This window comes from Capra hircus, chromosome 15 (assembly GCF_001704415.2).
Source record: "Capra hircus breed San Clemente chromosome 15, ASM170441v1, whole genome shotgun sequence".
In the NCBI taxonomy this organism is placed as follows: Eukaryota; Metazoa; Chordata; class Mammalia; order Artiodactyla; family Bovidae; genus Capra; species Capra hircus.
Genome location: NC_030822.1, coordinates 46,677,867 through 46,704,957, shown reverse-complemented (window position 1 = coordinate 46,704,957; position 27,091 = coordinate 46,677,867). Strand labels below are relative to the sequence as shown.

Genomic DNA, 27,091 nt, shown 5'->3' with positions numbered 1-27,091 from the left:
TTCTGGTTTCACCATGGGGCATGTGGGATCTTACTTCCCCAACAAGGGATCAAAATCTGCACCCCCTGCATTGGAAACTCAGAGTCTTGGGCACAGGACCATCAGGGAAGTCCCGTAAGTCACCATTTTTGAATGACAACTACTTCTAATCCTGAGAACAGTCTATTAAATGGTTCTTACGAGCCCCATTTTACAGTAAGGAGAGTGAGGACATAAAAGATACTAACCTGAGGTCCTGTAGGTAGGAAGTGATGCAGAGACTTTAGAAACAGAACAGCACTTCTCCAACATGAGCCCCTGGAGGGCTTGTTAAAACATAGGTGACTGGGCCTCAGCCCCAGGTTTCTGATTTTGGGTGGGGCCTGATAACCTGCATGTCTAACAAATTCCCAGGTGGTGTTGAGGATGCTGGACTATGCTGTGAGTAGCACAAGGTCTGGCACCTGGTAAGCACAATATAAAGGTTTGCTAGATAAAACTGATAAAGGCAGAGTCAGGATTCCAACCTGGGCCTAATTCGAAAAACCTGTCCTTTTTACATCATGCTGCCTCTCAGACCGGCTTAATAAATTCAAGGCTTAATAAAACCCTCTACTCGGCCCCTTGCTGAATTTTTCTTTTAGAAAAGAAGATGGCTGGTTGGTAGTGGTTTTCATGATCGTATCCAGCTTTTGTGTGCCGTAGTATTTGTTGAAGGGTTGGGTATGCGTCAGGACTTTCTCAGACCGTGGACAGCACCACAGAATGTGAGACAGAGTTCCTGCCCCCCAAGGATTTACGGCTTGGCTGGGGAAGAGACCGCTTACAAGCAGGAAAAGGTTACATCAGTGCAGGACCTTGGAAAAGTTACAGACCGTACAGTAACTAGGTCAGAGCAGGGCAGGAACCCCGACGTCTGCGGCATTGCAGAAGGCCTCCATGGAAGAGGCGTGTGTCCTGAAGAATGAGTGAAAGTTGGCAGTAGGCAAAATGAGCCCATGCAAGTAGGGAAGAGAGGAACAGTACTATGAGAATAAGGAGAGAAAAGCTGGAAGGGCTCACCCCCTGGTGAAGGTACTGTCTGCGTCTCATGGAGCCTGCAGTCTCTGCCTGTCTCATTCATTCTTCAGCTCAGCCTTAGGAGGCAAGTAGTTCCTTCCTCATGTTGTAGGTGAGGACACTGAGGCAGAGCAGTCAGGTGAGTTGCCTAGGGTCACACAGCCAGTGGATTCAAGTTGCCCAAGTATGTAGGAGGCTGGACAAGGTCAGGGTGAGGCAGGGGTGCAACTGAGAGGGGGTGCCTTTTTAAATGTTGGGCCTTTGGTGCTCACCTTGCCCTGATTTGATCTTGGTCTGGTTAGGAGGAGCAGTGAGAAAATAGCAGGGCGATGAGGGTTGAGGTCAGGTGCTAGAGAGCCATGAGTATCAGGAGAAGGGGTTTAGAATTTGCTTCATAAGCAGCAGGGAACGCTTGATGGTTTTGGAGGACTCTTTGCGACCTCATAGACTATACAGTCCATGGGATTCTCCAGGCCAGAATACTGGAGTGGGTAGCCTATCCCTTCTCTAGGGGATCTTCCTGACCCAGGAATCAAACTGTGGTCTCCTGCATGGCAGGTGGATTCTTTACCAACTGAGCCAAGTTGTCTGGGAGGCAGTAATTAATCAGTATTTGGACTAGAATAATGGGGAAAGGAAGGAACCGATGCCAGCCACTTTCTTTAAGAAACTCCAGAGCTTGGTGCTGGGAGCATCTTGTTGACGGGTGGGAGAGAGAGGCAGGTTAATTGTGCTGCACCGGAAGTGGGGCGGCCAAGTCGGCCTGGTCGGGGGGTGGAGGGTGGGTGGTTGACACTGCAGGGTTGATGGAGAACGTGGTTTAGGAGCGCTCTGCTCAGGGAGGGAGAGAGTGAAGTGCCGCCGTCTGTGTTGATTGCTCTTTGGGTTCCGGCAGGGCTTCCTCAGGGCCCGGCTCTGTGGCGTTGCCCCGCTGCGTTTCCGGCAGCCCCGCAGACCCCTTGCGGGTCCCCTGACCTGTCCTCTCCTTTCCCTCAGCCTGCCCCCGGAGCAGACCCTCCCTCGCCAGGGCCCCAGCCAGCACCTGTCCTTCCCAGAAAACTACCAGACCCTTCCGAGGAGCAGCCGCCACCCCTCGGGGGGCTCTTCGCCCCCTCCCCGCAACCTGCCGAGCGACTACAAGTATGCGCAGGACCGAGCCAGCCACCTGAAGATGTCGAGCGAGGAGCGCCGGGCGCACCGGGACGGCACCGTGTGGCAGCTCTACGAGTGGCAGCAGCGCCAGCAGTTCCGGCACGGCAGCCCCACGGCCCCCGTCTGCGCCGGCTCCCCGGAGTTCGCCGAGCAGGGCCGGAGCAGGAGCATGTTAGAGGTGCCCCGCTCCATCTCCGTGCCTCCGTCTCCCTCGGACCTCCCTCCGCCGGGACCCCCGAGGGCCTTCCCGCCCCGACGGCCCCACACGCCAGCAGAGAGGGTCACTGTGAAGCCACCGGACCAGAGGATGAGCGTAGACATCTCGCTGGGGGGTTCTCCCAGGAAGGCATGGGGCCCCGCCACCAAGGTGAGACTCTGGAGGCCCTGCCAAGCTGCCGGGCCGCCCCGCCTTATGGCGTTGGAGTTTCACCTGGTTTGAACACGCATTCGAGCAATACAGGGCAATGCTAGGTAACACTTCTGCGGTTCTGTACTGCAGCACTGGGTGCAGCACTGAGGCTTTGATTCTCGCCGCAGCCCCCTGAGGCGGGTGCTGTTTTCTCAGGAGTCCCTGCTCTCTGCAGGTAGAGCATTCCTGTGAAACCTTTCCTAAGCCAAGATGGCCTAAAGCAAAGAAGCAATTACCTTTTTCTGTAAAAGCGAAAATCTCCATTGAATTTCAGTTATCAAAAAACAGGTACTAAAGGTAGGTCTTTTGTAAAATCAAAGTGGCATATAACAAATTTTTGGAAAGCAGGAGATCCCTGTGTGCCCCTTTCACATTTGCGAACTTTTTGGCCTTAAGGGGTGAGGTTACTTGCACAGGGTCACACAACTCAAACTGTACTTTCTTGCAGCCTGGAAGGCAGGGAAAGATGTCTGTGTTCAACCAGTTCAGTTATTTATAAGAACTCGACTTAAGGTTGAGCCTTTGAAGGTCTGTCACAGTTAAACATGGTCGGAACCCGGTATGAAAGGTGTGCATCTGCGTTAGACAGGTGAAGGGTCAGGCTGAGAAAGGGGCCCAGCCCTGGGCTCGGCTGCCCTGATGGTGAGTGGCAGAGGCTCCACCCTGGCCCCGCTGCCTTGCCTGGCTCCCCGTGTGATGTCTGGTCTCCTCTCCTGCAGAACTCCTCTCATGTGGACCGACGCTCCATGCCCTCCATGGGTTACATGACCCATACTGTCAGCGCTCCCAGTTTACATGGAAAATCGGTAAGCAGCGCCTCCTCTCCCGTTCCGGGTGACTGAACTGATCCAGCTTGCGAAGGGTTCGTCTCGTCAGGGTTCTCCCGGAAGCCAGTCAGAGGCAATCTGTATTTTAGAGATGAGGAACTGAGGCTCAGAGAAGTCAAATGAGCTGCCCAGGCCCGTCTCGCCGGGACTGGGTCCTCCCGAGTCAGCAGGAGAACTTGGGGAAAGTGGAAGAGAATGTGGAATGGAGGAGGATGTGGTGTGTCTTCTTTTGGGGGCAGCGTTCTCCAGCCACCTGCCTTCCCCCCACCATTGGCATCTCTCCTTTCTTCCCTGCGTTTGCTTTGATGAGTTCCCTGTCTTCAAAGTTCAAGTCTGGGTGAGGCTGCGCTGCTGGGGGCTGTCTCCTGATACACACTACGTCCTGCATCTCCCTTTCTGCCAGCGCCGTTATTTGTCCTAATGACAGAATTGGTGCCGTAATTACTCAGCGGTGCTGTCCCGGCAGCGGGGTGAAGAGTAATGATAGCGTCGTGCTCCCGCGGTGGCTCATTTCCTCACGATGTGTCTTGCACACCCGCAGCTGGAGGAGCTCTCACTGCTTCTCGCCCAGTTACGGCAGCACCAGGCCAGGCTGGCCAGTGTGCGAAATTTCGCCATCGGCCAGTTACTGCAGCACCAGCTGACCTTTCCCTCCTGCCAGGTCAGCGCTGGTGGGCCCTCTCAGGGCTGGGGGCCACCCTGGGGACCAGGGAGTGCCATGCTGACCTGTGCTGCCTCGTGCCCGTGCTCTAGTCTGTCCTCTGTCTGGCTCTTTCCCTTGTTTCTGCCTGTTTGCTTCTGGATGCTACTGCCGGACACCGTGTGGCCGTCATGAGGCCCTCGCCCCTAGTGCTTGGGAGCAGGGGGGCGGCTGCATGGGGTGTGAAGGACCTGGATTGTGGCTTCTTTGCCTGTGAGTAGTGATTGCCAGGCTGGTGTGTGGTCACGTCCAAGGGCTGTGCTGGTTGTCATCCTTGTTGCCACCTTGGGCACTCCTTGCGATGCTGAAAGGTGTGTGTCAGCCCAGAAGAAGGCATCACGCCCTCTCATCTGGACAGTGCCCTGCTGATTGACAGAGCATCCTCACACCCCTTAGCCTGGTGAACTTCACAGTAACCTGGAACAGCTTAGGTGAGACAGGTGGGGAACTGATTTGCCCAGGATCCTGCAGTCAGGGGCATGCAAGGCCGGAGCCGAATTGCAGGTCCTGTCTGGCACAGTGTTTCCAAGACATGGGGGGGTTGCAGGCAAGCTCCTTGCGTGGCCAGGCAGTTGTTATCCTGGGCATCATCCTAAAGAAAATGCTGGTCCACACAAGGCTGGCCTCCTGGCTGCACAGAAGTAGGTAGAGGACAGATGAGGAGGGTGAGGGATTGTCACCTTCCTTTCCTGTCTTGTTTTAGTGGGACCTGAAGGACTCAGGAAATGTCTTTGGAAAAATGAATCTAAGGCAACATATGCAAAAATCTTAAGTTGTGAATTTGGGTGATTTTTTAATAACATTGCTCTCTGCTGTCCCTCTTACTGCTGTGGAACTGGGCTGACTGAGGAAGTAGGAATGGGTGAGGAGACAGTTTAGAGTCAGAAATAAGATCTTGGAAGCCACTGGTGTCCCTGGCCATGGTTCTTAAGGCCTTCTTATGCTTTAAAACACTGCCTAAACATTTAGCATTATTTATTTATTCTTAAAAAATACTTCAGCAAGCCTGTAGTCTACTTTTTAATTTTGGGGATTAAAAAAATTAATCACACAACTTTTGGGATCTTAGTTCCCTGACTAGGGATCAAACCCATGACCCCTGCAGTGGAAGCACAGCATCTTGACCACTGGGGAAGTCCCTGTTTTTGTTGGCATTACATCAGAGCTGTAAACCCAGACCATCCTCGCAGCCCTGGCTTGCTGAGAGGCCTCTGAGCTGGCTGAGAAAGTGCTGGACTGTTTTTCTGAAGCTTTCATAGTCCCTCTGCCTCGCAGTTAGCTTCTGTAGTCCATTACGTGGAAAGCACCAGTTCTAGGGAATCAGAGAGTCTTTTTCTTATTCTCACTGCTCCTGGTCATTATACTGAAGAACTCAGCAGACTGTCAGAGATGACGCAGGCAGGTTGGTTTGCCTGGACCTTCCTGATCTAGCTCCCGGCACAGCCACCTTGACTTCACGCTGAGCAAATGGAGCCAGAACTTCCAGGGGACTTTATGTAGCCTCAGGTGCTTATCCTCCGGGAACCCAAGGTCGTAAGGGGACCTCCCTGGGTCACCTGTGTCTTCTCCATGCCTCTTCCAGGCACCAGTCTGCAGCGATCAGGGGTCATTTTCCTCTGCACAGTGCAGAGGTCTGGCGACCAGGTTTGGAACGTAGCATGTCCCCCAGGGAGACCCCCTGGGGGGTCTCTAGCTCTGTGTCCGGAGCTCACCTCCACCTCAGCTGCACTGCTGTCCTAGCCCTCTGATGTGATGTGTGCTGGCCCCCTGCTCCCCTCAGACTGTCCCCAGCCCATGGTGGGGGCACACTGGCCTTCCCCACATGGTGCACCCGTGAGATCCACCATGCTGAGGGGCTCTGAGCTGCACCAAGACATCTGTGCTTCCTCTGTGGCTCGGATATGTTGTTCTCCTGTGGTCTCTTGTCCCTGAAGCTGCACCATGTAAATGATTCACACTCGAAGGGACACCTTTGGGTTTTCATAGCTGTCTTTTTTTCTCTCTCTGCTTCATTTGAAGGCTGACGATACCTACCTCCAGCTGAAGAAAGACCTGGAGTACCTGGACCTAAAGGTGAGTGGCCTCAGGGGTCTGCTTTCCTTGGCGCTTACCTTTCTGAGTGTCAGCCTCATCAGAGACCAGCCCCAAAGCCAGAGGCCTTGCGGGTCTTATAAATCTGGGTTTCAAATGAAGATGTCGCCTATCTGAATCAGAAGGCAGAAGTTTTGTTTTGGTGTTTTTGATTTTTTTTTCCTTTGGTTGCTGTGGCTTTGAAAATTTCATTTTTCAAATGGAATATAATTAACATATTACATTGTATTGGTTCCAGGTGTACAACAAAATGACATTTGTATGTGTTAGGAAGTGACTGTAAGTCTGATTAACATCCATCACCATTCTTGGTTATGAATTCTTTTTTCCTGTGATGAGAACTTTTAAGATCTACTCTCTAAGCAACTTTCAAATACGCAGTGTAGTATTAATAACTATAGTCACCATGCTGTATTTTACTGCCTCATGATTTATTTATTTTATATCTGGAAGTTTCTCCCTTTCAGAAGAGTTTTATTTCTTATAGCCTCTGACACTGGGCTCTTAGTTTCTTATGAATTTTGCTGCCAGGTTTCTGGTTTACAAAATGAGGGTACACACTCTTGCTCTCTTCCTGTCCTTGGTTAGAACCACAGGGTCTCTCCAGATGATACTGAGCTGCTGCTTTGGAGCCTCCAGTGGGGTGGGGGTGGGTTTGGTTCACAGGATGTCCCTGATGTGTGTTTTCAGGCACCGCTGGTTGAGTGGCTTCAGTTTTGTTGCTGGGGGAGCAGGTACCACACAGAATCCTGTGGCCCTGAGGGGTACTGTGGTCTTCTACCCGTGTTTAGGAGATGAACACCAGACCCCTCCCTGTAGGTGATGAAGTTCAGGCTCTAAATCAACCTCCAGAGCACAGAGAGAGCTGGGCAAGTTGCTGAAGCGAGAGGCATTCTGCCGGGAAGAGAGCAGCTATTGTTTTGTTCCCACAGCTCTCCAAAAGCTCCCACTGTGAAAAGCACTTCTTATGCCTGAGCCAGGACATAGACTGAAGGAATGTGACCTTTAATTTACCGTGGGTGTGAGAGGGCGGGCAAGGGCCCCCAAGGGAGGACACCCAGGTGACAGTCACTGAGGCATGCCTCCCTCAGCCCCCAGGGTACCTGGCTTGACATATTTTTAACCTGGGCCCGTCATCCAGCCTTGCAGAAGCAGGACTATGAGTGCTGGGTCCTCAGGCAGCAGATGAGAGGCCTCCCCACTCTGAGGCAAGATCAAGGCCTTTGATTAGGAATCGCTCAGTTAGCTTACCTATCTGTTAATAACGAGCGTTTGTGCTATACCCAGCTCGGAGAAACTGGGGGAGAGGCAAGAGAAAAACTGAGGCTTTCTTTCCTTGATAAACTTCCAAATGCTCTGAGCTGGGGAAAGAAAATATCCTGAAATAACACAGATTTATGGCAAGGAGTGTATAAAGATGTGTCTGGCTCAGTGCTCAGATCTGAGAGAGTGAGGATCCCCGTGGGCTGACGTGTCAGCAAGGCTTCTGGAGGAGGCAGCATGTGTCTGGAGCCTTGAAGAACCAGAGGGCTTGGGTTGGTTGAAATTAAAGGGAAGGGAACGGTGGGAGCCAGGGTGTGGCTGGGGCTCTGGGGACATGGGAGCAGATTGTTCAGGTTCCTGAATCTGTCCTAGGCTTTAGGATGGAAGGTGCAGTGAACAAAAGTCAGACTTGGCTTTCATAGTTGAGCTAAACAAAGAGGGTTCTCTCAAAACCAGGATGTCTCCTAGCTTATGTGGTCATTAGGTCATGCAGAACATGAGTGAGTGTTGTTGGTGGTGGCAGTCAGCCCTCAGGATGCCAAGTGCTCAGACATGGTGGCGTGGGCCAGATGGGCAACCCAGCCCAGCCTCCAATACTCTGATCCTGGGCAGGTCCTCCCGCCATGCCCACCTTCCCCGTCTGACCTAGAGCGAGGATCAGTAGCCCTTGATCTGCACCTGCTCAGGGTATCCCCGCATCCTTGTTCCCTGGCCTCACCGTGCCCCCGTTCAATTCTTCTTTCACTGTGGCTCCGGGGCCATGCAGGCCACACAGAAATATTTGTAGAGCATCTGTGATGTCATCTGGGCCTGTGGGAGAGGCGTGGCTCACGGCAGCACAAGTGTACCTTGTAGAACTCTTCAGCGTGCTTGGTGCTGGGTGCGTGGGAACTTAATAAAGCGCCTGAGCCAGAGTCACAGGAAATAGCTGTCTTCTGATTCCCATCTGTGTGGGATAGCTGATCTCACAGTGGGTCCCAGAGAGAAGATCCAGCTCAGGTTTGTTTAAAGATTGTAGTAGTGTGTGTGCTAAGTCTCTTCAGTCGTGTCCGACTCTCTGTGACCCCATGGACCGCAGCCCACCAGGCTCCTCTGCCCATGGGATTCTCCAGGCAAGAGTAGTGGAATGGGTTACTATGGCTTCCTCCAGGGGATCTTCCAGACCCAGGAATCAAACCTGCATTGAGCTAAAGGGATTGAGAGAGAGGGGAGGGGTAACTGAGGTACAGGATAATGGAGCAGAGCCAGAAGGCCCTGTGAGTCCTGACTCCCCACAGAAACTGAATAGCCACAGAGGGTGTGTGTGTCAGTCACCGTGTATTACTTCACTTCTATTCAATTAAGTAACCCCTGTAAGTAGCCCTATAAAGGAGGTGGTGGTATATTTTTCACTAACCAAACCTCAGAGAAATAAACGACTTTCCCAAGGCTGTGTTGGTAGTCACTGAGGAATCCATACTTGGGTGTAGCACTGACTCTGAGACTGGTGCTCTTAAGCCCCCTGCTCCCGGCCGCTTTTACAATACCGCCTCTACTACTGTGGACCCAAAGTCATTCGGTTTTTTATGGAGCTGAACTGGGATTTTTCTGCCAGGAAATGTGCACGATGTGATAGAGACAAACAAGGTGGATCCTTGTGTCTTTACCAGCTAGGAGCCGTGTGTGACCAAAACAGTAGCTCGTGATTGGAAATTGTCACTGTTTGCCATGAAAAACAGCTGTGTTGATGCCAGCACTTCCCTGCTCTTATAGTTGCTACTCCAGTTGCTAAGCTCCTCTTAGAGAACCCGTCCCCCCGTGACAGCACCAGCAGGTGAGAGACACTTGGCTTACCAGCAGCACGTGTGGGGAGAGATGCCAGGGTTTGTGCTGTGAGTCACTTTCAGAAAGGTTGACATCTGAACGGGTGTGTAGCCCAACCTGTGTGCGGAGATGCCGCTGAGCACACCCCTGCTGTGACCAGCTTCTTGGGAGAGGTTCCTCCTGGGGCCTCAAGAGGAGAGCTAAGCCTTTCTGGAGAAAGATAGTCTCTCTGCCCCCACCAGGTGGGCCTAGGGTCCCCCGTGTCTCTATCCCAAATGCCACAGACTTGAGGATCCCAAGCCCATGTCCCATCAGCTGATCCTCATCTTCCAGAACCAGTTGGTGGTGTGTGCTTGCCCATGTGTTGTGGAATCTGGTCTGAGCATTCCTTCTGGGGTGCCAAAGGATCAAGTAGAAGCAGACTCCACTGTCTTAAAGAATGCTGTGTGTTAGTGTTCTTTGGAAATGTTTATTTCCTTGGCATTTTACTTGATGTTGCCAGAGTGGAAAGGATTTCATGTTGATTAAGCATCTGTTCCTGCCTGGCATTGTTTGGGCACCTGATGTTCATCATCTCACTTAAATCCTCTGCGAGCAAATACGAATTACTATCCCCACCACACTAATCAAATTACCCAGAGAGGTAATTTCTGCAAAGTTAGGCAACTGAGATTCGAACCCTGTGACTAACTTCACACCTGCCTCCTTTCTTCCCAGTGCCATGTACTGATACTAAGCCTGCCCTGAAGTTGTATTCACTGAGTTGTATTTTTGGCATTAATGTTGTGCTCTTCAGAACCCTACACCTAAGCCAGGTCTAAGAAGCAGGTGTGAGGATTTGCAGTTATTGACAGCTTGAACTATTTTTATGTAACTGGAAAGCTGGGAAAGTGAGGTAGGGAGAGGGTACCTGCAGCCACATTAGGTGGAGCAGTTGCAATAAGCCCCAGAGGGGCTTTTGTCCCTGGTGAGAGATGTTATCAGTGGCTCCAAGTGCCTAGTCTCTGGACTTTTTCCTGTCTGAGCTTGAGACTGGGGCTTCTCTGTTCAGAGTCTGTTTCCGGAGCAGAGTCTCTTAAGTCATGGTCTGGGACATCATCTGTCTCAGGATGGCCTGGAGCTTGATGTAAAAAATTGCAGGTCTGGAGGATGCTTGGCATCTCTGGAAATGATGCCCAGAATTCTATGTTTTTAAAAATCAAGCTCTGGAGGGATTCTTGTGCACAGAAAGTTGAGGTCTATTATTCAGGAGAGAGGTTGTTAACCTTGGTCATGAACTAGAGCAACCAGTTGTTTTTAAAATGCATATGGATGCTTGGGTCTTACCCTTTAGAGACTCTGATTTAATTGGTAGTACTCAGGTATCACCCTTTAAGAAGGAAAGAATGGGAGGGAAGGGAGGAAACAAAAACTCCCTAGGTGCTTCTCATGTGTAGCTGTGGCTGAGAAACATGGTTTCAAAGCAGTGATCCTCAAAATGTGATCCCAGATTGACAATGTCAGCACTTCCTAGGAATTTGTCAGAAATGCGACATGTTGGGTCCCACCCCAGAGCTGCTTAGTGAGAACCACTGGTGATGGGGCCCAGCAAATTTGTATATTCACAGCCCTCCAGGTGATTCTGAAGGATGCTCGAGTTTAAGAACCCCTTTTTAGAGCAGTGGCTCCCACTCCTGGCTACCTATTAGACTCACCCAGAAGGGCTTTTAAGAATCCCAGTGCCCAGGCCCCACCACAGACCAGTTACATCCAAATTCTCTTGGAGTGGGACTCGGGCATCAGTATTTTTGAAAGCTCCTGTGTGATCACAGTGTTGGAGGCAGAGATGAGATCCAGTCTTGGCAGGTGGGGAGAGTGGTCCCTCATGGGAGCTGGAAGCATTTGGCATCATTGGTAAGACAATCATTTAGGTGTAGCAGCGAGAGTCTGAGGGACCCAAGGTGGAAAATGTGGTGGGGCTGAGACTAACGCATGGCTCCATGCTAAACCGCAGATTTGGTATCTTTCAGTATGTGATGGGGGAGGATGCAGGAAGAAGCAGAGTCCCCTCTTGCCTTCAGAACCAGGAAGGACACGGGCACTGAAATCGGCGCTCTCACGAAGACCCTCCAGGCAGCGCTTAGGAGGCCGGTTTACAGATGAGGGAACTGAAATCTGGAAAGGTCCACTGGCTGGGAAGCAGCATAACCAGCTGAGACCCACTCATTAAAACTGCACAACACACATCCTCCTAAGGTTTCCCCTTGCCAGGTCCCCAAATTCTGGCTCCTTCAAATGTCGTTTGATGTCTTACCTGTTACATTTTGTTGTATTTGCCTTTCTGTTTGGAACAGATAAAAAATAATGAACCTTTGATCAACGTGCTTTACAAAGTGCTGAAGAAGTCAGCACGGGGCTGTCGGCCCAGGAGAAGCGTAAGATGACCTGATCTGTGTCTCCAGGCGGGGCCATTCCATTGCTTCTGGCTCAGTGCCGACTCCATCACTTGCTTAACCAGGGGCTCTCCTGACCGCCCCCAGGCTTCCTGCAAGTCATTTTCGGTTTATTTTCTTTCTACTGAAGCTCTCTCAGCGTTTTGGCTGGTGCACCAGGCTGAGCCTCTCATCTGTAGTGTTTTGTGACTCCATCTTTTGTGCTGCCGTCAGGGGGCGGAGCGGGGGCCTGCCTAGCTTGCCACCAGCTTGTGTTGTGTTCCCATTCTCACTCGTCTGCCTCCGTGGTGAGGGCTGCCCTAGAGCATGCGTTCCTGGGGAGGGAACAGCAGTTCCTGGTCACCTTGGAGGAGCCGGGGTGTCCTGAGATTCTACCGTAGCCCTGATATTAGGGTGGCCCTACTTTGGGACAAGGTGTTGATGTTTGAAAACATTCTAGATCTGGACTAGAACAAAGCACCCACCTGCCCATCACCCTCCTCTTTGAGAGATGCAGAGGCAATGCCTGAAACGTGGCCAGCTCTTATAGCATCCCACGGGAGGCTGCAGGTGGGAATGCAGTAGCTGTGTCCAGCCATCTTAAGCCCTGAGCGTAGGTGTCTTCGAGTGTACGGGAGGGGAGTCAGATGCCTAGGTGACCGTTAATTCCTTTCTGACGCCAAGACTCTTTCAAATGAACGAGTGCCCGCTAACTTCACTTTTTCTGGTGACTTAGTTGGACCCCCAGTTGTGGACTCATAGTTAATGTTCTGAATGGATTTAAGCATTGCTGTCACAAAGTGCAATTTGAAAAGGAAAATTAGATGTAACGTACTGCTGTGACTATGTTTAGTAGCCTTGATTCTCTGGAATGAAGCTAAATTTAGAAGCTTAAAGGGGCTGTGAGCTATCTAAACACTGTCCCGTAGCCTCTGCCCTGAAGCCTGTGACCTTTACCCCATAGAAAGAGGACGTAGGCCCTGAGCACAGCCAGCACACCTGGTTTTGTTACATTCACAGGCTCACTAAACAAACGCTTCTCAAATATCCTCAGTACTTTGGGCCCTGGGCTGGGCCTTGAGGTTACAGAGAAAATACGTGACAGTCCCCACTGCTGCTGCTGCTGCTAAGTCGCTTCAGTCATGTCCTACTCTGTGCGACCCCATAGACAGCAGCCCACCAGGCTCCCGTCCCTGAGATTCTCCAGGCAAGAGTATTGGAGTGGGTTGCCATTGCCTTCTCCAATGCATGAAAGTGAAAAGTGAAAGTGAAGTTGCTCAGTCATGTCTGACTCCTCGCGACCCCATGGACTGCAGCCCACCAGGCTCCTCCATCCATGGGATCCCCACAGTTACTCCTAAATAAATTACTGTCAAGTAAGAGGAAACAGATTGTCTACTAAGGCCCCTAGCAGTGGCAGACACCAGGTGTGCGAGGATATCCCCGGATGGGTACCAGGCCCAGATGGAGGGAGGGAGACAGAAGGACAGCAAGTGGGTCCCGACAGCTGAGTTTCTAATCCTAATAGACTCGGTCACTTGAATTCCTAAGTTGTAGCACCTTAAAAGCCTCACATTAAGAGGGTACAAAGAGAAAGTTATTTCTTAGAAAAGAGAGAGTGCTAATATCCTGAGAGAGAGAAGAAACATTTTATGTCAATCTGAAATGGAAATGAAAACACAGAAATTTGGGAGCATTTTACTAGATAAGCAAATGGTCTTGAACACTACCTTCTAAGAAGTTCTATATTACTGATTTTTGTAACGACTCTGATTCATCCCCAGAAAGGTCACATTTATATTCAGTATTCCATGAAGGCAGTGAAGAACATACTTTTAGAAAGCTTTCCATCAAAAAGTTTAAGAGCTTTCTGAAAGTGCCCCTTTTGTGTAGAAATACCTCATTCCTTGCCTGACAGTGCTGGATAAATGAGGCATTGCTCAGTTGGACTCCCTGCCTTTGCTATTTCAGTATCAAAAACATATCATCCAGAAAAAAGCTTCCGTGACAGAAAGGAAAGAGTTTTTGCTAAGGGGAAAAAAATCCCCAAAGCATATCTCAATTTGAAACTGATTTCTTCCTAGGAAGCGAGCCAGGGTCAGCCCCTGGGAGAGCAGACAAGCACATGGCCCCTCACTTGGGCAAAGGACGGTGACACAGAATGAAGGACCCCACCCTCTGCCCGCTGGGTTCCCATGTCCTGCCTGGGAAGTTCAGCTGTCCCTGGTTCCCCAGGATTCATTCTCCTCCCTCCCTTCCCCCACCACACAGCCCCTGCCCCTGCAGGAGCCAGCGCAGTCTGTTTTTGTGAATTCTTGTGGTCAGTGTGTTCTGTGACTGTATGTGACTGTGTACGTACACATAATTTGCCAGTTTGAAGAGCAGAATTTGGCTGGATTCTACTTCTTTCTAGGATTGACCTACATATATTTCCCTTTCACCTACCTGGGAGGCAGTAAGCAATTTGCCTATTGCCTTCCAGAGTGCCAGGCCTTCCGTCCAGGGCTGACTTCCCCCAAGATAAAGAAGACAGTGGTCCCTGTCCTCCACTGTGCCACCCAAGGGAGCAGGGGAACGGGTGGGGTGGGTCTGCAGCCCAGACTCTGCCCTCAGCTCAGGGCGTGAAGATGGCTTCTCCCTTGACCTTGATCTTTGGATCTGAGTACACAGATTTTGAATCCTGAGGGGAATATTTGCTAATCTATTTCTGCTTCTGATTCACACTCACAAACTGGATAGAGTAGGGAGGAAGTGAGGGCCGTTTCTCCAGCAGCTGTGTGTCCATCTGTAGTGGGACCCTCTGCGTAGTGCGCACACCATCTCTCTCTGCTGTAGCCAGCTCCACCCTCCATTTCTCTGGCCAGATCTGCAAACCGGAGTTCAGCAAGATAGCCTCCCCTGCAAGGGGCATTTGACCTGGCCATCCCTGACCATGGTTTGGCCATTGGGGTGCACCTGTGAAAAAGGTCCCTCTGCTCCTGCAGTTTTTGACAAAGAAGGAGACTTGGTGGAAATGAAAACATGGCCTAGAGAGATGCTGTTTAATTTCGTGGAGGCCAGTGAGTGAAGGGCGACATGTTGCCCGCACCGGTCCAGGAAGAGATGGCAGATCCTGTGGAATTCTGCTGGCCCCTAAGTGTGGGTGGTTTTGCCTGCTGCTTTGCGGTTTCTTTTCCTGAGAGGGCAGGGTAACTTGTATTGCAGGTTCAGACTAACCTCAGCTATTCAGGGATCAGTTGAAAACTCCAGCCAGGAATCACCCAGGTGCTTCTTCCTTTGACCAGATCCTCTTGCTAAATGGTGGAGAATGAGGAAGGCTGATTGTATTCATGGGGTGTGGGCTGCTCAGACTTCCTTGAACTAAGGGCTCAATGATGCCCAAGGGATTTGCTAGTTTTTCTTGGTCCACTCACTCCATAGCTCTGGGCAGGGGTCATGGACTTCTGTTAATGATGTTTGACCCCAGATTTAGTAGCAAAACTCTCTTATCAGTGGCAAATCTTCTATGATTTATACTAAACTCATTTGAACCAAATTTAAACCTTTACTATTGATTCTTAACTTGAAAGTCTTTATTTTCTTTGAGAAATTTGTAAGTACTAGTAAGATCTCATTTATTTTTTCCCTGAAATGAAATAAGCATAAAATTAAAGCAGATATTGCCCATGTTTCTTCCCTTTCCGTGCCGTGACCCTCCTTACCACTGCCGAGATTTCTATACCTGTCTGTTGTAGGGCGAACTTTCCCTTCTGAGTTCTGATTCTGAACCCCGTGGTTAAGTCTTCTCTAAATTGTTCACCTCCCAGATGACAGGCCGGGATCTCCTCAAGGACCGAAGTCTGAAGCCGGTGAAGATCGCCGAGAGTGACATTGATGTGAGTGAGCAGGGTGACAGGCTGACCCCTCACCTGCCCGCCGCCCCCAGGCCCGGGGTGGGCTGCTTCAGGCAGGGTTTGGATGGTTCCGTAGCCAAAGGCTTTTGGGTCACTGTACAGGGCTGTGCCCTTTCCTCGTGCCCCCAGGCCCTCTTCAGCCTGTTCTTGTTCACAGGTGAAGCTGAGCGTCTTCTGTGAACAAGACAGGGTCCTCCAGGACTTGGAAGACAAGATGCGAGCCCTTAAGGAGAGCAAAGTGTGTATCAGTTTTGTGAATCTCGGGCTGGGCGGTGGGGCTTTAGTCATCTTGTCTTTCCTCAATACAGGCTGGGCTCTCGTGTTAGTATTGGACAGCAGGTATTACTTTATCTAGAACAGTGTCTTTGAATTTTAAGGGTATCTTGTGGGGTTTCTGTCTGAACCCAGAGGAAGCCTTGTGGGGCAACCTCAGCCTACTTATTCCAAATACCATGTCCCCAACCTTAATTCTGCCCTGACCCAGCTCTCCCCAGCAGCCCTGAGAGGCAGGCCTGGCTTGTAGTGATGATGCCACACCCCTGAACCCCAGGGATGGGGGGCCGCCTTGGGGGAAGTGGCCAGAGTCGTAATGCAGCAGAGGTTGTCTCTTCCTAAGCCTCCTTTCCTCTAAGGATCCCGGCTGTAGAGGAAGCAAGTGTGGAGCGAAGGAATGGGCTGGTAGCCACTGATATTTGGTCTCTTAGACACTTTGTGTGAACTTTTTCCTGCATTTTAACAAGGCATTATATTCATGATACTCAAAAGTTTATAAATAACATGGCTTTTTTTTTTTTTTTATAAAAAAGGTTGGTTTACTGTAGTTTAAATACATAAATTGAGCATTCAAACATCTTGAACTTTAGAAATAAAAATTTAACATTCAAGCAGGAGTATAGTTTATAAGGAACACCCAAGAAAGGTAATTTGTCATCTAATCCAGAATATTGAAAAGATCACTTAATGGTAAATAAAATGGTTTAACCAGCAGTCCTAGTCTGGCCAAGATGTTAATTATGACTGGTTCCATACCTGAGAAGAAATTACTAAATAAATCTCTTAGGCTAAACAATAGCACTTGGCTTATAATTTTCTTCTTCAACAGCTTAGAGAGTTTTCCCTCTGTTCTTTGATTTAGCCTCATAGTTTATCCCCTTAAGGAGTGGATGGCCTTATGCCCACTTTATAGACTTTATAGACGATGAAACTGAGGCACAGAACTGTTAGGCTGTTTGTCCTAGAAGGCCACCCGATGGGCAGACAAAGTTAGAGCTGGACTCAGAGGCCTTGACTCTCAGGCCCCTAGCTGGGTGCTGGCCATTCAGTCTTTCTTAGGTCCAGCAGGTGTGTTTAGCTTCTGGCCTGGCAGGGGCCCACCAGGGAATGTCTTGCTATCCTCTTGCTCTTTGGCCCTGGTCCGGCTCAGGACCAGCTAGAGTCCGTGCTGGAGGTGTTGCACAGACAGATGGAGCAGTACCGAGACCAGCCCCAGCACCTTGAGAAGATCGCCTATCAGCAGAGGCTGCTGCAAGAAGACCTTGTCCACATCCGGGCCGAGCTCTCCAGAGAGTCCACTGTGCGTAGATGCTCCCCCGGCCCCACCCCTGCCCCCCCAGGATGGGCTGGGAGGGGGCTGCTTTTCTTGTCTCCCAGCCTATAGCTGAGAAGGTGGCCAGGGGCGAGAGTCTTGGCATAGAAGAACTCCTCCAGACTGCCTCCTAACAGTAGCTTACTTTGTCAGGGGTGACATGTTCGTCTCTTCCGGTGCCTTAAGGTGCATGCTGTCAGTACCTCTGGGTGACTGCAGTGACACCCAAGGGGTCAGCTGTCTCAGAGCAGCCTGTACAGCTGTTCCCCTGATCCGTGTTCAGTTAACTCTGAGACATCAGAATTTCTGCTCTTTAATTTGTCTGTCCGATGTGGTGCAGTCCCTTTCTGCCAGAGCTGGGAACCAAAGCACCCAGAGGGGTGGGAGACGGGACACTGCAGGTGGCCTGAGGTGCATCAGGCACCCCTTGCCCTCTCCCCCTGTAGTCGGGTCAGCAGTGGTCAGGAGTAGAGGGGTGGGCATGGGATAACTAAGAATCAGAAGCATTTCTTTGATCCACAGGAGATGGAAAATGCCTGGAATGAGTACCTAAAGCTAGAAAGAGATGTGGAGCAGCTCAAGCAGACCCTGCAGGAGCAGCACAGAAGAGCCTTTTTCTTCCAGGTGACCCAAGGGCTCTTCATCCCTCCTGAGCTCTGATTTCTTCTTGGAGTCTTCACTTATGGGGGCTGTGAGCCTTATCCAGGGGCCTTCTCTTTGTCCGCCTGAACTCAGCCTGCTAATCACCCCAAGCTGTCTCTTGGGGAACGCTTGCCACTGCCAGGCTGTCATGAGAAGCGTCACTTCAACTCTCCCTGCCTCTCTGCTCTCAGAGACAAGCACCTTGGCATTTTTCTAAGGGTTTCTCTGCTAATCATCTGGGGAAACAGCCTCAAGAGGAGACGGTACTGACCTTGAGAACCTTTCAGGGGCTGGAGGGTGATCTGTGTTCCTTGTTCTTGGCCCTGTCTTGGCTTCCTAGCTGCTCACTTAGCAGCAGGAAGCCCTGTCTCCTCTCCCCTCCCTGACTCCTGAGGATACATGCTATCAAGCCCTCACTGGATCAGTAGTGTGAATTCAGGCCAAATGGGCAATACCCATTGCTGTGGCCCCTGCCTCACTCAGGATAGGCAGCCTTAGAGCCCTGCCTTCCCTACCTTAAAACTAGGCCACCCCGTTGATAGCTGCCTCTGCCTCCAAAGGTGAGAGAAAGAAAGGCCCTGTGTGGTTTTCCTTCTTCAGGTTGGGTCTTCCAGCTGCCAGTGTTTCTCCATTGGAGCGCCCAACCGGGCTTCCACCCCACCCTCAAAATTCCGAAAATGGAAAATAACCTGCTTTTGAACTCAGCTTCAGATCTGTACCCCTCTTCAGGACCCTGACATAATCCAATTTATTTGAAGTCAGCAAGCATTGAATTGAGGCTTCTTGTATATGAGGCACCATGCTGGGCCAGCTTTGGGGCGAGGCTTGCTAATTGGTGAACTAGTTCTAGCCAGGCCTCTTCGTTCAAGTGATTTAATGAACATGTTGACTCTCTGCACATCAGCATCACCCCAGAAAACTGAAGGAATTTGGGAGAAGGTTTAGGTTTGTGGACTAGGAGGCTTTTCCCAGACCCTGCTGTGCTTTTACTCACCACTTCAAGCTGGTCCTAGAGAGCTTGCTCCAGGACCACATGGATGAGATTCTTGCCTGTAGTTCAGGGTTGGCCTGTGAGGTTACCTAGAATTTGTTTATCTCCTGTGGCTGTTGGGTTTTCCCATAATTTTCCTTCATTTGAGCTGTTTCCTATTCTTTTTGTATCCCCAGATTTAGCATGGTGGCTTAAAAATTAATAGGTGGATATTCTTGGCAGAGTCCTTCAAATGATTGTTTCTAGTTACTAGTTCCTTGAACTATTTCATTACACTTGTCTTCTTGGACTTCAACCATCCACATTAATTTCAGCAGTAATTTTTCTTTTTTTAGCTTTTCATTCCTTTTGTTTCTTTAATTGTACAGACGACACACAAATGCGTCTCTCTGAGAAGTCCACACAATGAGAAACAAGATCAGAAAAAGACACAAAAGCTCCCCTCCCTTCCTTCCTTCTCTGTCCTGGTCCCGTCACCTTCCCTGCATGTGGTCAGTGCCATTAGTTTGCAGTGCTGCCTTCCAGACCGTGACCTGTGCATTTCCAAATGAACACACGCATGTAGTATCATATAAGTTATTGGGGGAGGCAGTTGGGTTTACTTAAAGAGGAATCATACTTAACACGTTGTTTGGTAACTTGCTTCTTTGTCATAACTTTATGTTATGGAAATCTTTCCAGGAAAGATACCCCCAAGTTTATGCTGCCCCGGATGATAGCTATTTAAACTGAAACATGAATTAATTAAAATGAACTAAGTTAAAAATGTATTCCTTAGTCACACCAGAATCATTTCATGTGCTCAGTAGCCACATGTGGCTAGTGGCTTCTGTATTGGACAGCAGACGTTATAGAAGATTTCCGTAATCTCAGAAATTGTGTTCGACTTTGTTGGTCTAAGTGAATGGAATTAGTTCTTGACTGCTGCAAAGCATTTCATAGGTGGATATCCCACACTTTAGTTTAGCCCTTCCTCTTCTGATGGGCATTTGCGTTATTTGCAGTGTTTCGCTTTTGTAAATGGTGTCACAGTGAGCATCCATGTAATTGCCTATCAGAACTTACTTATGGCTCAGTCGTGTCCAACTCTTTGCAACCCCATGGACTACAGCCTACCAGGCTCCTCCGTCCATGGGATTCTCCAGGCAAGAGTACTGGGGTGGGTTGCCATTGCCTTAATTGAAGTATGATGAGTTCGCTGTGTTGTGCCAATCTCGGCTGCATAGTGAAGTAACTCAGTTATACATGTACATTCTTTTCTAATACTCTTTTTCCATTGTGCTTTATCACAGGATATTGAATATAGTTCCCCATGCTATGCATTAAGACCTTGTTGTTTATCCATTCTAAATATGATAGTTTGCATCTGCCAACCCAAAACTCCAGTCCATCATTCTCCCTCCCTCACCCTTGGCAACAAGAACTCTTGATCTCCGTGTCTACAAGCCAGTTTCTGTCTTGCAGACGCGTTCATGTGTGCCATATTTTAGATTCCACGTATGTTGTTGTGTCCCAATCTTTGTGACCCCAGGGACTCTAGCATGGCAGGCTTCTCTGTCCTCCACTATCTCCCAGAGTTCACTGAAATTCATGACCATCCAGTCCGTGATGCTGTCTCACCACCTTGTCCTCTGCTGCCCTCTTCTCCTTTTGCCTGCAATCTTTCCTAGCATCAGTATCTTTTCCAATGAGTTGGCTCTTCGCATAAGGTGGCCAAAGTATCACATATAAGTGATATCATATGATAGTTTTCTCTTTCTGACTTAAGTATGATAATCTCTAGCTGCATCCATGTTGCTGCAAGTGGCATTATTTTGTGCTTTTTTGTGGCTGAGTAGTATTCCACTGTATATACGTACCACATCTTCTTTGCCCATTCATCTGTCAGTGGGCACGGGTTGTTGCCATGTTCTGGCTATTGTGAATAGTGCTGCTATGAACATATGGGTACACGTATCTTTTTGAATTATAGTTTTTTCTGAGTATATTCCCAGGAATGGGATTGCTAGACCATATGGTAGTTCGTGTAGTTTTCTGAGGAAGCTCCATACCATTTTCCATAGTGGCTGCACCAACTTATATTCCCACCTGTAGTGTCTGAGAGTTCCCTTTTCTCCACACCCTCTCCAGCATTTGTTAGTTGTAGGCTTTTTAACGATGGCCATGAATTAAGTATACCTCTTAAATGTTAGCAGGTAACTCAAAACCACCCTCTAAAAGGCTGCACTCATTTGCCCTCCCACTCACAGTGTATGAGAGTACTGAACTGTTTGCCCAAATCCTTGCCAACACTTGATGTTATCAACGTCCTTAGTTTTTGCCAGTCTGCCTGCTAAAAAAGGACATCTGGCTTTTATTACCTTTTATTTAATTACTAGTAGGTTAAATATCTTTTCATGATTATTGGCTATTTGTGTTTCTACTGTGCCTTAGTTCTTGGTGACTTAACACACAGCAGGCCTGGAATCCTTTTTCCCCCTCCCCCAAACAAATGGGTACAACATGCAGGTCTTGTCACAGGCTTTGTAGAGAACTTAGTCCTGTAAGTTACTAGGAGATAGGCCAGTCTGAAGCCAGGCCCTGCAGCTTGATTTCTACCTAGCCTAGTGGCATTGCTCATGCTTTCCCTGAGTGCCACAGTGCCCTGGGAAGCTCACAAAGCCTTCCTTTGAGTAGAGTCAGTGTTAACTTCTTTGGTGTAATTCTAGGCCAGGCAAGCTGTGAGCGTCCTAAATAAATCATTGACACTGGAGATAGGCTTGCAGCCCCATATGCAAATTCTCAGTAAAGAGGCTTGGAAACTGACCTCTCTTTAGCCAGCGTTAGCTATGAGAAAGCCCACAGCCTTTTCAGCCAAGATAAGTGGCTTTATTTATGAAGATCCTCATGGCCACCTGAGTAGGGAAACCAGAGGATAAAAGAACTTGCAGGTGACTGTGAGAGTCAGTGATAGGTGAGGCTACCTGTAGGTGTCCCTACTTCCGGACAGTGAGTTCAGACCTTTGCTGAATGAAGTCCATAGGAGCCTTCCAGCCCAGTGTGATGCGAGGACACAGGAATGAAACCCCACTCTGCTGTTCCCCCAAAGCTTCCTTTACCTTGTCGTTCAGTTCTGAAATTCCATCGTCCTTGGAGAAAGATACACGTTCTCTGGGCTTTGCTTTTCTCTGCTCTTCTCTTACGTGTTGGGATGACAGAGAAAATGAGGGCAGGATTGTGAATTGACAGGTAGAACTATGCCAGGTGGACTGCAAGGGGAGGAGAGATGGCGAGGACCTTAACCCCACACCTCTCCTTTACCAGCCCTGTGCTTGGGGTCTTCAGCTCTAGAGATAATCCCCTTAGCTCAGTAACATGTCTGTCTTAGGACCCTTGTACCCTAAGGGGAAGCTGAGCATTAAGCCTGCTGTTTGCACATCAGCCCTGAGGATGTGCACCGATGTTGGACAGGCAGAGAGAGTAGAAGAGCCCCGCTTAGGAGGGAGGCTTCAGATGTCTGTTGTCCTGGCTCTTGGGCAGTATTTCGTCAGGGAATTTTATGTGATTGGTCCTTTACTTATTCAACATTCATGTACTGAGAAGCTGCTCAGTGCCGGGCCCTATGGGGAGGTATCCAGGAGCAGTGATCCACAAATATTACACACATGCAAACTCTTCCAGTTGAGGCTGGCAGGGAACCTTGAGAGGAAATACAGGTGTGGAGGCTTCCTTTTTAAGTCCATGAGGTGGGACATGATAATTTTAAAGTTAAAAGAATACCGCATCTGATGTTTAAACAACTCCATTAAAAGATGGCCCACGATCCCTTGGTCGAGCAGATCCTGCTCACCTCTTTCTAGGGCATCTTCCCAGGTGGTTTTGGTTGTAACTTATCCCAGTGTGCACATGGTCATGTAGCCTGGCCCTTTTCCCACTGTACTTTATTAAAAAAAAAAAAGCTTTATCATGTGATTCACATACCATAAAATTCGCTATTTTAGGTATACAATTCACTGATTTGTTAGTGAATCCACAGAGCTGTATAACCATCCCCGCAATCAGGTGTGTAACATTTCCATCTTGCCCCTAAAGAAACATGGTCCTGTTTACAGTCCCTCCTCATCCCCACCCCAACTCTCCACCCCTGCCCTAGCCAGCCACTATTCTACTTTCTATATGGACTTACCTATTCTGGACATTTCACAGAAATGAAACCATAAATATGCGGCACTTATGTGTCTGGCTTCTTGCACTTGGCGTAATGTTTTCAAGGTTCCTCCATGTTATAGCAGATGTAGTACTTCATTCCTCTTTATTGCCAAATAATGTCTACTCTGCCCATTATATTACACCCCAAATCCCAGGACTCAGCTCTGTCGTTAAAAAGATGCTCTTTATATTCTGGGCATCATGTCACTTCTCGTCCTTGCCTTCTCTTCCCTTCTGCCATGGTTGCCTGAGACAGTCTGTTTTTTTAAATTGTTAAATATACCTAACGTAAAAGTTCACCATAACCACTTAAGGATACACTTTGGTACCATTAAGTGTATTCACATTGCTGTACACTCAGTCTTCAGAATGATTTTCATCTAGCAAACCCGAAACTCTGTACACATCAACCAACAATCCCTCTTCCTGCTTCTCCCAGCCTCTGGAACCAGCCTTCTGCTTTCTGTCTCTGAATGTGGCTGGTCTAGACAGCCTCATAGAATCACTGTATTTCAGGCAGTCTTTTCTTAAATGGGGTGCAAACAGGCGAGGTGCGCTGGCAAGAGCTCCTCTGAGATTCCTCGCCTGGACCTGGGGCTTGTCCCACGTCTGCATTTGTCCAGGAAGCTGTGAAGCAGTCTCGTCTCTAGCCCTAGTGGGGTTTCCCATGGGGATACCATCCTCCAGAGGGAGGGGCTCTGTCTGAAATGACAACGGAAAACCTAGGAAGAAGCCTCTGGTGAGGAGCTAAGAAGGGAATGAACCCCCACCTCCTCTTCCTCAGGAGAAATCGCAGATACAGAAGGATCTCTGGAGGATTGAAGACGTCATTGCAGGCCTGAGTGCAAATAAAGAGAACTTCAGAATCCTGGTGGAATCGGTCAAGAATCCAGGTGAACCGAACATCTTCCGGGGGCAGGGCTGTCGGAGGCCAGCACCCAGCGCTGGGGGGTGGCCCCGGGGAGGTTGGGTCTTCATGGCATAAGTCGCTGCTCTTGTCCTCTGAGGAAGGTCTTTGTTCCATCACACCCTTCCCTCCCCTCCATGTCCCTCAGAGAGAAAAACGGTGCCTTTGCTTCCTCACCCGCCTGTGCCTTCACTCTCGACCTCTGAGAGCAAGCCGCCCCCGCAGCCCAGCCCTCCCACCAGCCCTGTGCGGACCCCTCTGGAGGTTCGACTCTTCCCCCAGCTGCAAACCTACGTGCCGTACCGACCTCACCCGCCCCAGCTGAGGAAGGTGACATCCCCCCTTCAGTCACCAACCAAGACCAAGCCCAAAGTGGTGAGTATTGAGGACTGGGAGCTGAGCACTGTCCCTTCCTCTCTGGCAGGCAGTGTCCCACCCTGTCCTCAGGTCCACTTCTCTCAGGAGAGCAGCTTTTAGGGAAACTTGGTCGGATAGAACCAGCCAGAGCCTTGAGGTAGGGGGCCCTGCCATCCTGCTTTGTCTCCCAGAACTGGAAAGGCCCCTAGAAGTGGCCTAGTCTAGCCCTCCCATTTTGTATTTGGGAAGACCGAGGCAGGGCCAGAGAAGTGACTGCACCGAGTAAGGCATGGTTTATGATCTGTGTTGTGCAGGGAAGTGTGTGGCTGCCCCACGCGGGGTTCTGTGCACACTCGTAGTTAAGTCGGTGGACATGGAGCGCCTCTTAGCAGTAGGGAATCTTTACCTGCAGCTGAGCACGGTGCTGGCTTATGAGGATACATGCAGTCTGCACAGTGACCTCACGGAGTATAGACAGGAAGGTCAGTATTCCCATTCCACAGATAAGAGAACTGAGGCCCAAGGTGTTCAAAATTTGCTTGAGGCCTCCATATTAGCAAATCCAGTCCACGTCTTCTGACCATTCATTGTGCCATCTGACATCTAACTGGACATTCAGCCCTGATGTTCAGGTCAGTATGTAGCCCGTGTGGTTGCCTGAGTCAGCACCTTGGCTTGCCTGGCACGGAAAGGAGCCAAGCCCTTGGCTGAGTCTGGGAGCACAGGAGGCTCTAGGGAAATAGAAGATGCAGTCAGGCACTGTGATAGCTCGTTTCCAGGGCCAGGCCAGCCTTGGCTGGAAAGCCTGAGGGGCCTGATCCAAGTGACAGGGAAGCCATAGCAGAAAGGACCTTGGAATGGAGACCTCCAGGTTTTTGCCAACAAGGGCTTGGAGGAGCTGTCACTGGGCACCACGTACGCTTAGGACGTCTGACAAGGTCCGTGCACAGTGCTGGCTAAAACACATGAGTTCCCATACCTGGTCTTTACCATCCACCTGCTTCCAGCCATGGTCTAGAGCCCAGAGCTAGAAGACAGGTGCTAGGACCCTGGGTTGCTGTGAACTTTATCTTGAGATCTCCTTCCCTCTCCCAGATCTAAGAGTCATGGAGCACCAGTCACAAGGCAGGAGGTAGAAAATAGCAAAACAAATAGCAAGAGTGGCTGGGCAGACGCTGCTGCCATAAGGCCCGATGCCTGCCCCCTGGGACCAGGAGCAAAGGGAAAAAGGCCTGGGAGCAGGACTGCCTGGACTCCAGCCCTGCCGCCCCTCTGGGACGGCGCCCCCCCCATCTGAGCATCCTCAGTTCCCCTCGTGCAGAGCAGGCAGCGTGAAATAGACGATTACAGAGGCTCCTCTTCACACTGGGTTGCTGTTGCTCAGAGGCAAGGCTTTTCAGCTTGGTTGGGGGTCAGGCTCACGGGAGAGGGTGGTGTAAAACCCTCCTTCTAGTTGGATATGTGTTCACCAGTTTCACTATTTTTTATTGTTTCAGATTTATTTTGTATTTATATTGTTTGATGTTTATTTTTGTGAATAATGATATTCATCCTATAATTGGCATAAAGCATGAATATATAATTTAATAAATAATAAAAAAGAGACTCCACATTTCATACCAACACTCAGACCAAGAAATAGGACTTGGCCAGTGATCAGAAGCCCTTGGGCCTATGGGTCCCTTTCCAGCGCAGGCTTTTTTCTCTTTCTGCCCGAGGTAACCACTATCTTGACTTTTCAGATAATTTCCTTGCTTTTTTTGTTTTGTTTCGATACCTATATTTTCATCCTGAACACTTTGCCCATCTATCATAACTGTATTTATTCTTTCTTGTATCCTTTCAACATTGTGAAGTTCATCCCATTGCTGCATGTAGCTATAGTTCTTTCATTTTTATTTGATTTTTTAAAAATTTAATATCTTAAGGATATAAAAAAGTTTGTAATAAAATGTCTCCCTTCCACCCTCTATCTCCAGACATTCTGTTCCCTTCAGTCAAAAGCAATCAATGGTTTATGTTTATCTTTCCTGGGGGCTTTTTAGGATTTGGTGATTTTGAGATCTTGTTCAAGCTTGGAAACCATGGATACTCAGAGAGCCTCTGGGTATCTCGGGTAGGCAGCTTAACCTTCTATCTGAAGTCTGAGGTCTGTCTCTCTGGAAGAATGCTGATAAACCTTTGCAAAACAAGCTTGAAGTTCCCTTTCCTGACCTCTGAAAAAATCTGAAAACCAAAGCAAAATTAGGCTAAGAAAGAGGGAGTTCAGGAGGAGAGAGTCTGGATGGTCATTTGTCCCAGGAGTGGGTGTTCATGGCAGTCGGGGGCCAGGCTGTCAGCCTGTAGGAGGCCACAGCCCTTGGAGAGCTTTGTGGACAGGGCAATTCAAGGAAAATAGTTACATTCATCCCAGCCCAGGGAGTGGGCTGCAGAGAAGGCAGTGAGTCACCCATCCTGACAGCCTGCTCAGTGCTTGGGTCAGGCAGGAGGAAAGATTTCATAACCATGCACATTTCTGATAGAAAGGGCAGGAGGATATAGATGGTCCTCACTCAGATCTGCAGCCTGGTGAAAAATCCAGAGATCATGCAGGGATATAAGCCAGCTCCGTCTAAGCAGGGTGGAGTGCTGTCCTATACAGACAAGCGCGTGGAGTGAGAGCGTGGACCCATGTCCTGAGTTCTGGGTTATGTGTAGCTAACACTTGGAAACTTGTGTATAGTTAGCACTTGGAAGATATATGAGTCCAAGGGAAGGATGGGGTTGGAGCAGAGTTGTACCCACCCTCACAGCTCAACCAGGGGAAATGTTGGCATCTTTGGGCTGAAGTGGTC

The 27,091-nt window shown here is 49.5% G+C and overlaps 1 protein-coding gene across 8 annotated transcripts in view; it reads left to right on the top strand.

Annotated features, from left to right (window-relative positions):
- PLEKHA7 (pleckstrin homology domain containing A7) overlaps nucleotides 1-27,091 on the top strand; it is a 221,220-nt gene that overhangs the window by 179,976 nt on the left and 14,153 nt on the right. For all 8 annotated transcript variants that reach the window (XM_018059604.1, XM_018059601.1, XM_018059600.1 and 5 more), the window contains 9 exons: nucleotides 2,035-2,557; nucleotides 3,319-3,405; nucleotides 6,146-6,199; nucleotides 15,501-15,569; nucleotides 15,745-15,825; nucleotides 17,011-17,160; nucleotides 17,695-17,796; nucleotides 23,778-23,886; nucleotides 24,049-24,275. In XM_018059604.1, coding sequence (XP_017915093.1) covers nucleotides 2,035-2,557; nucleotides 3,319-3,405; nucleotides 6,146-6,199; nucleotides 15,501-15,569; nucleotides 15,745-15,825; nucleotides 17,011-17,160; nucleotides 17,695-17,796; nucleotides 23,778-23,886; nucleotides 24,049-24,275 — 1,402 coding nt within the window. The remainder of the gene's footprint in view (nucleotides 1-2,034; nucleotides 2,558-3,318; nucleotides 3,406-6,145; nucleotides 6,200-15,500; nucleotides 15,570-15,744; nucleotides 15,826-17,010; nucleotides 17,161-17,694; nucleotides 17,797-23,777; nucleotides 23,887-24,048; nucleotides 24,276-27,091) is intronic.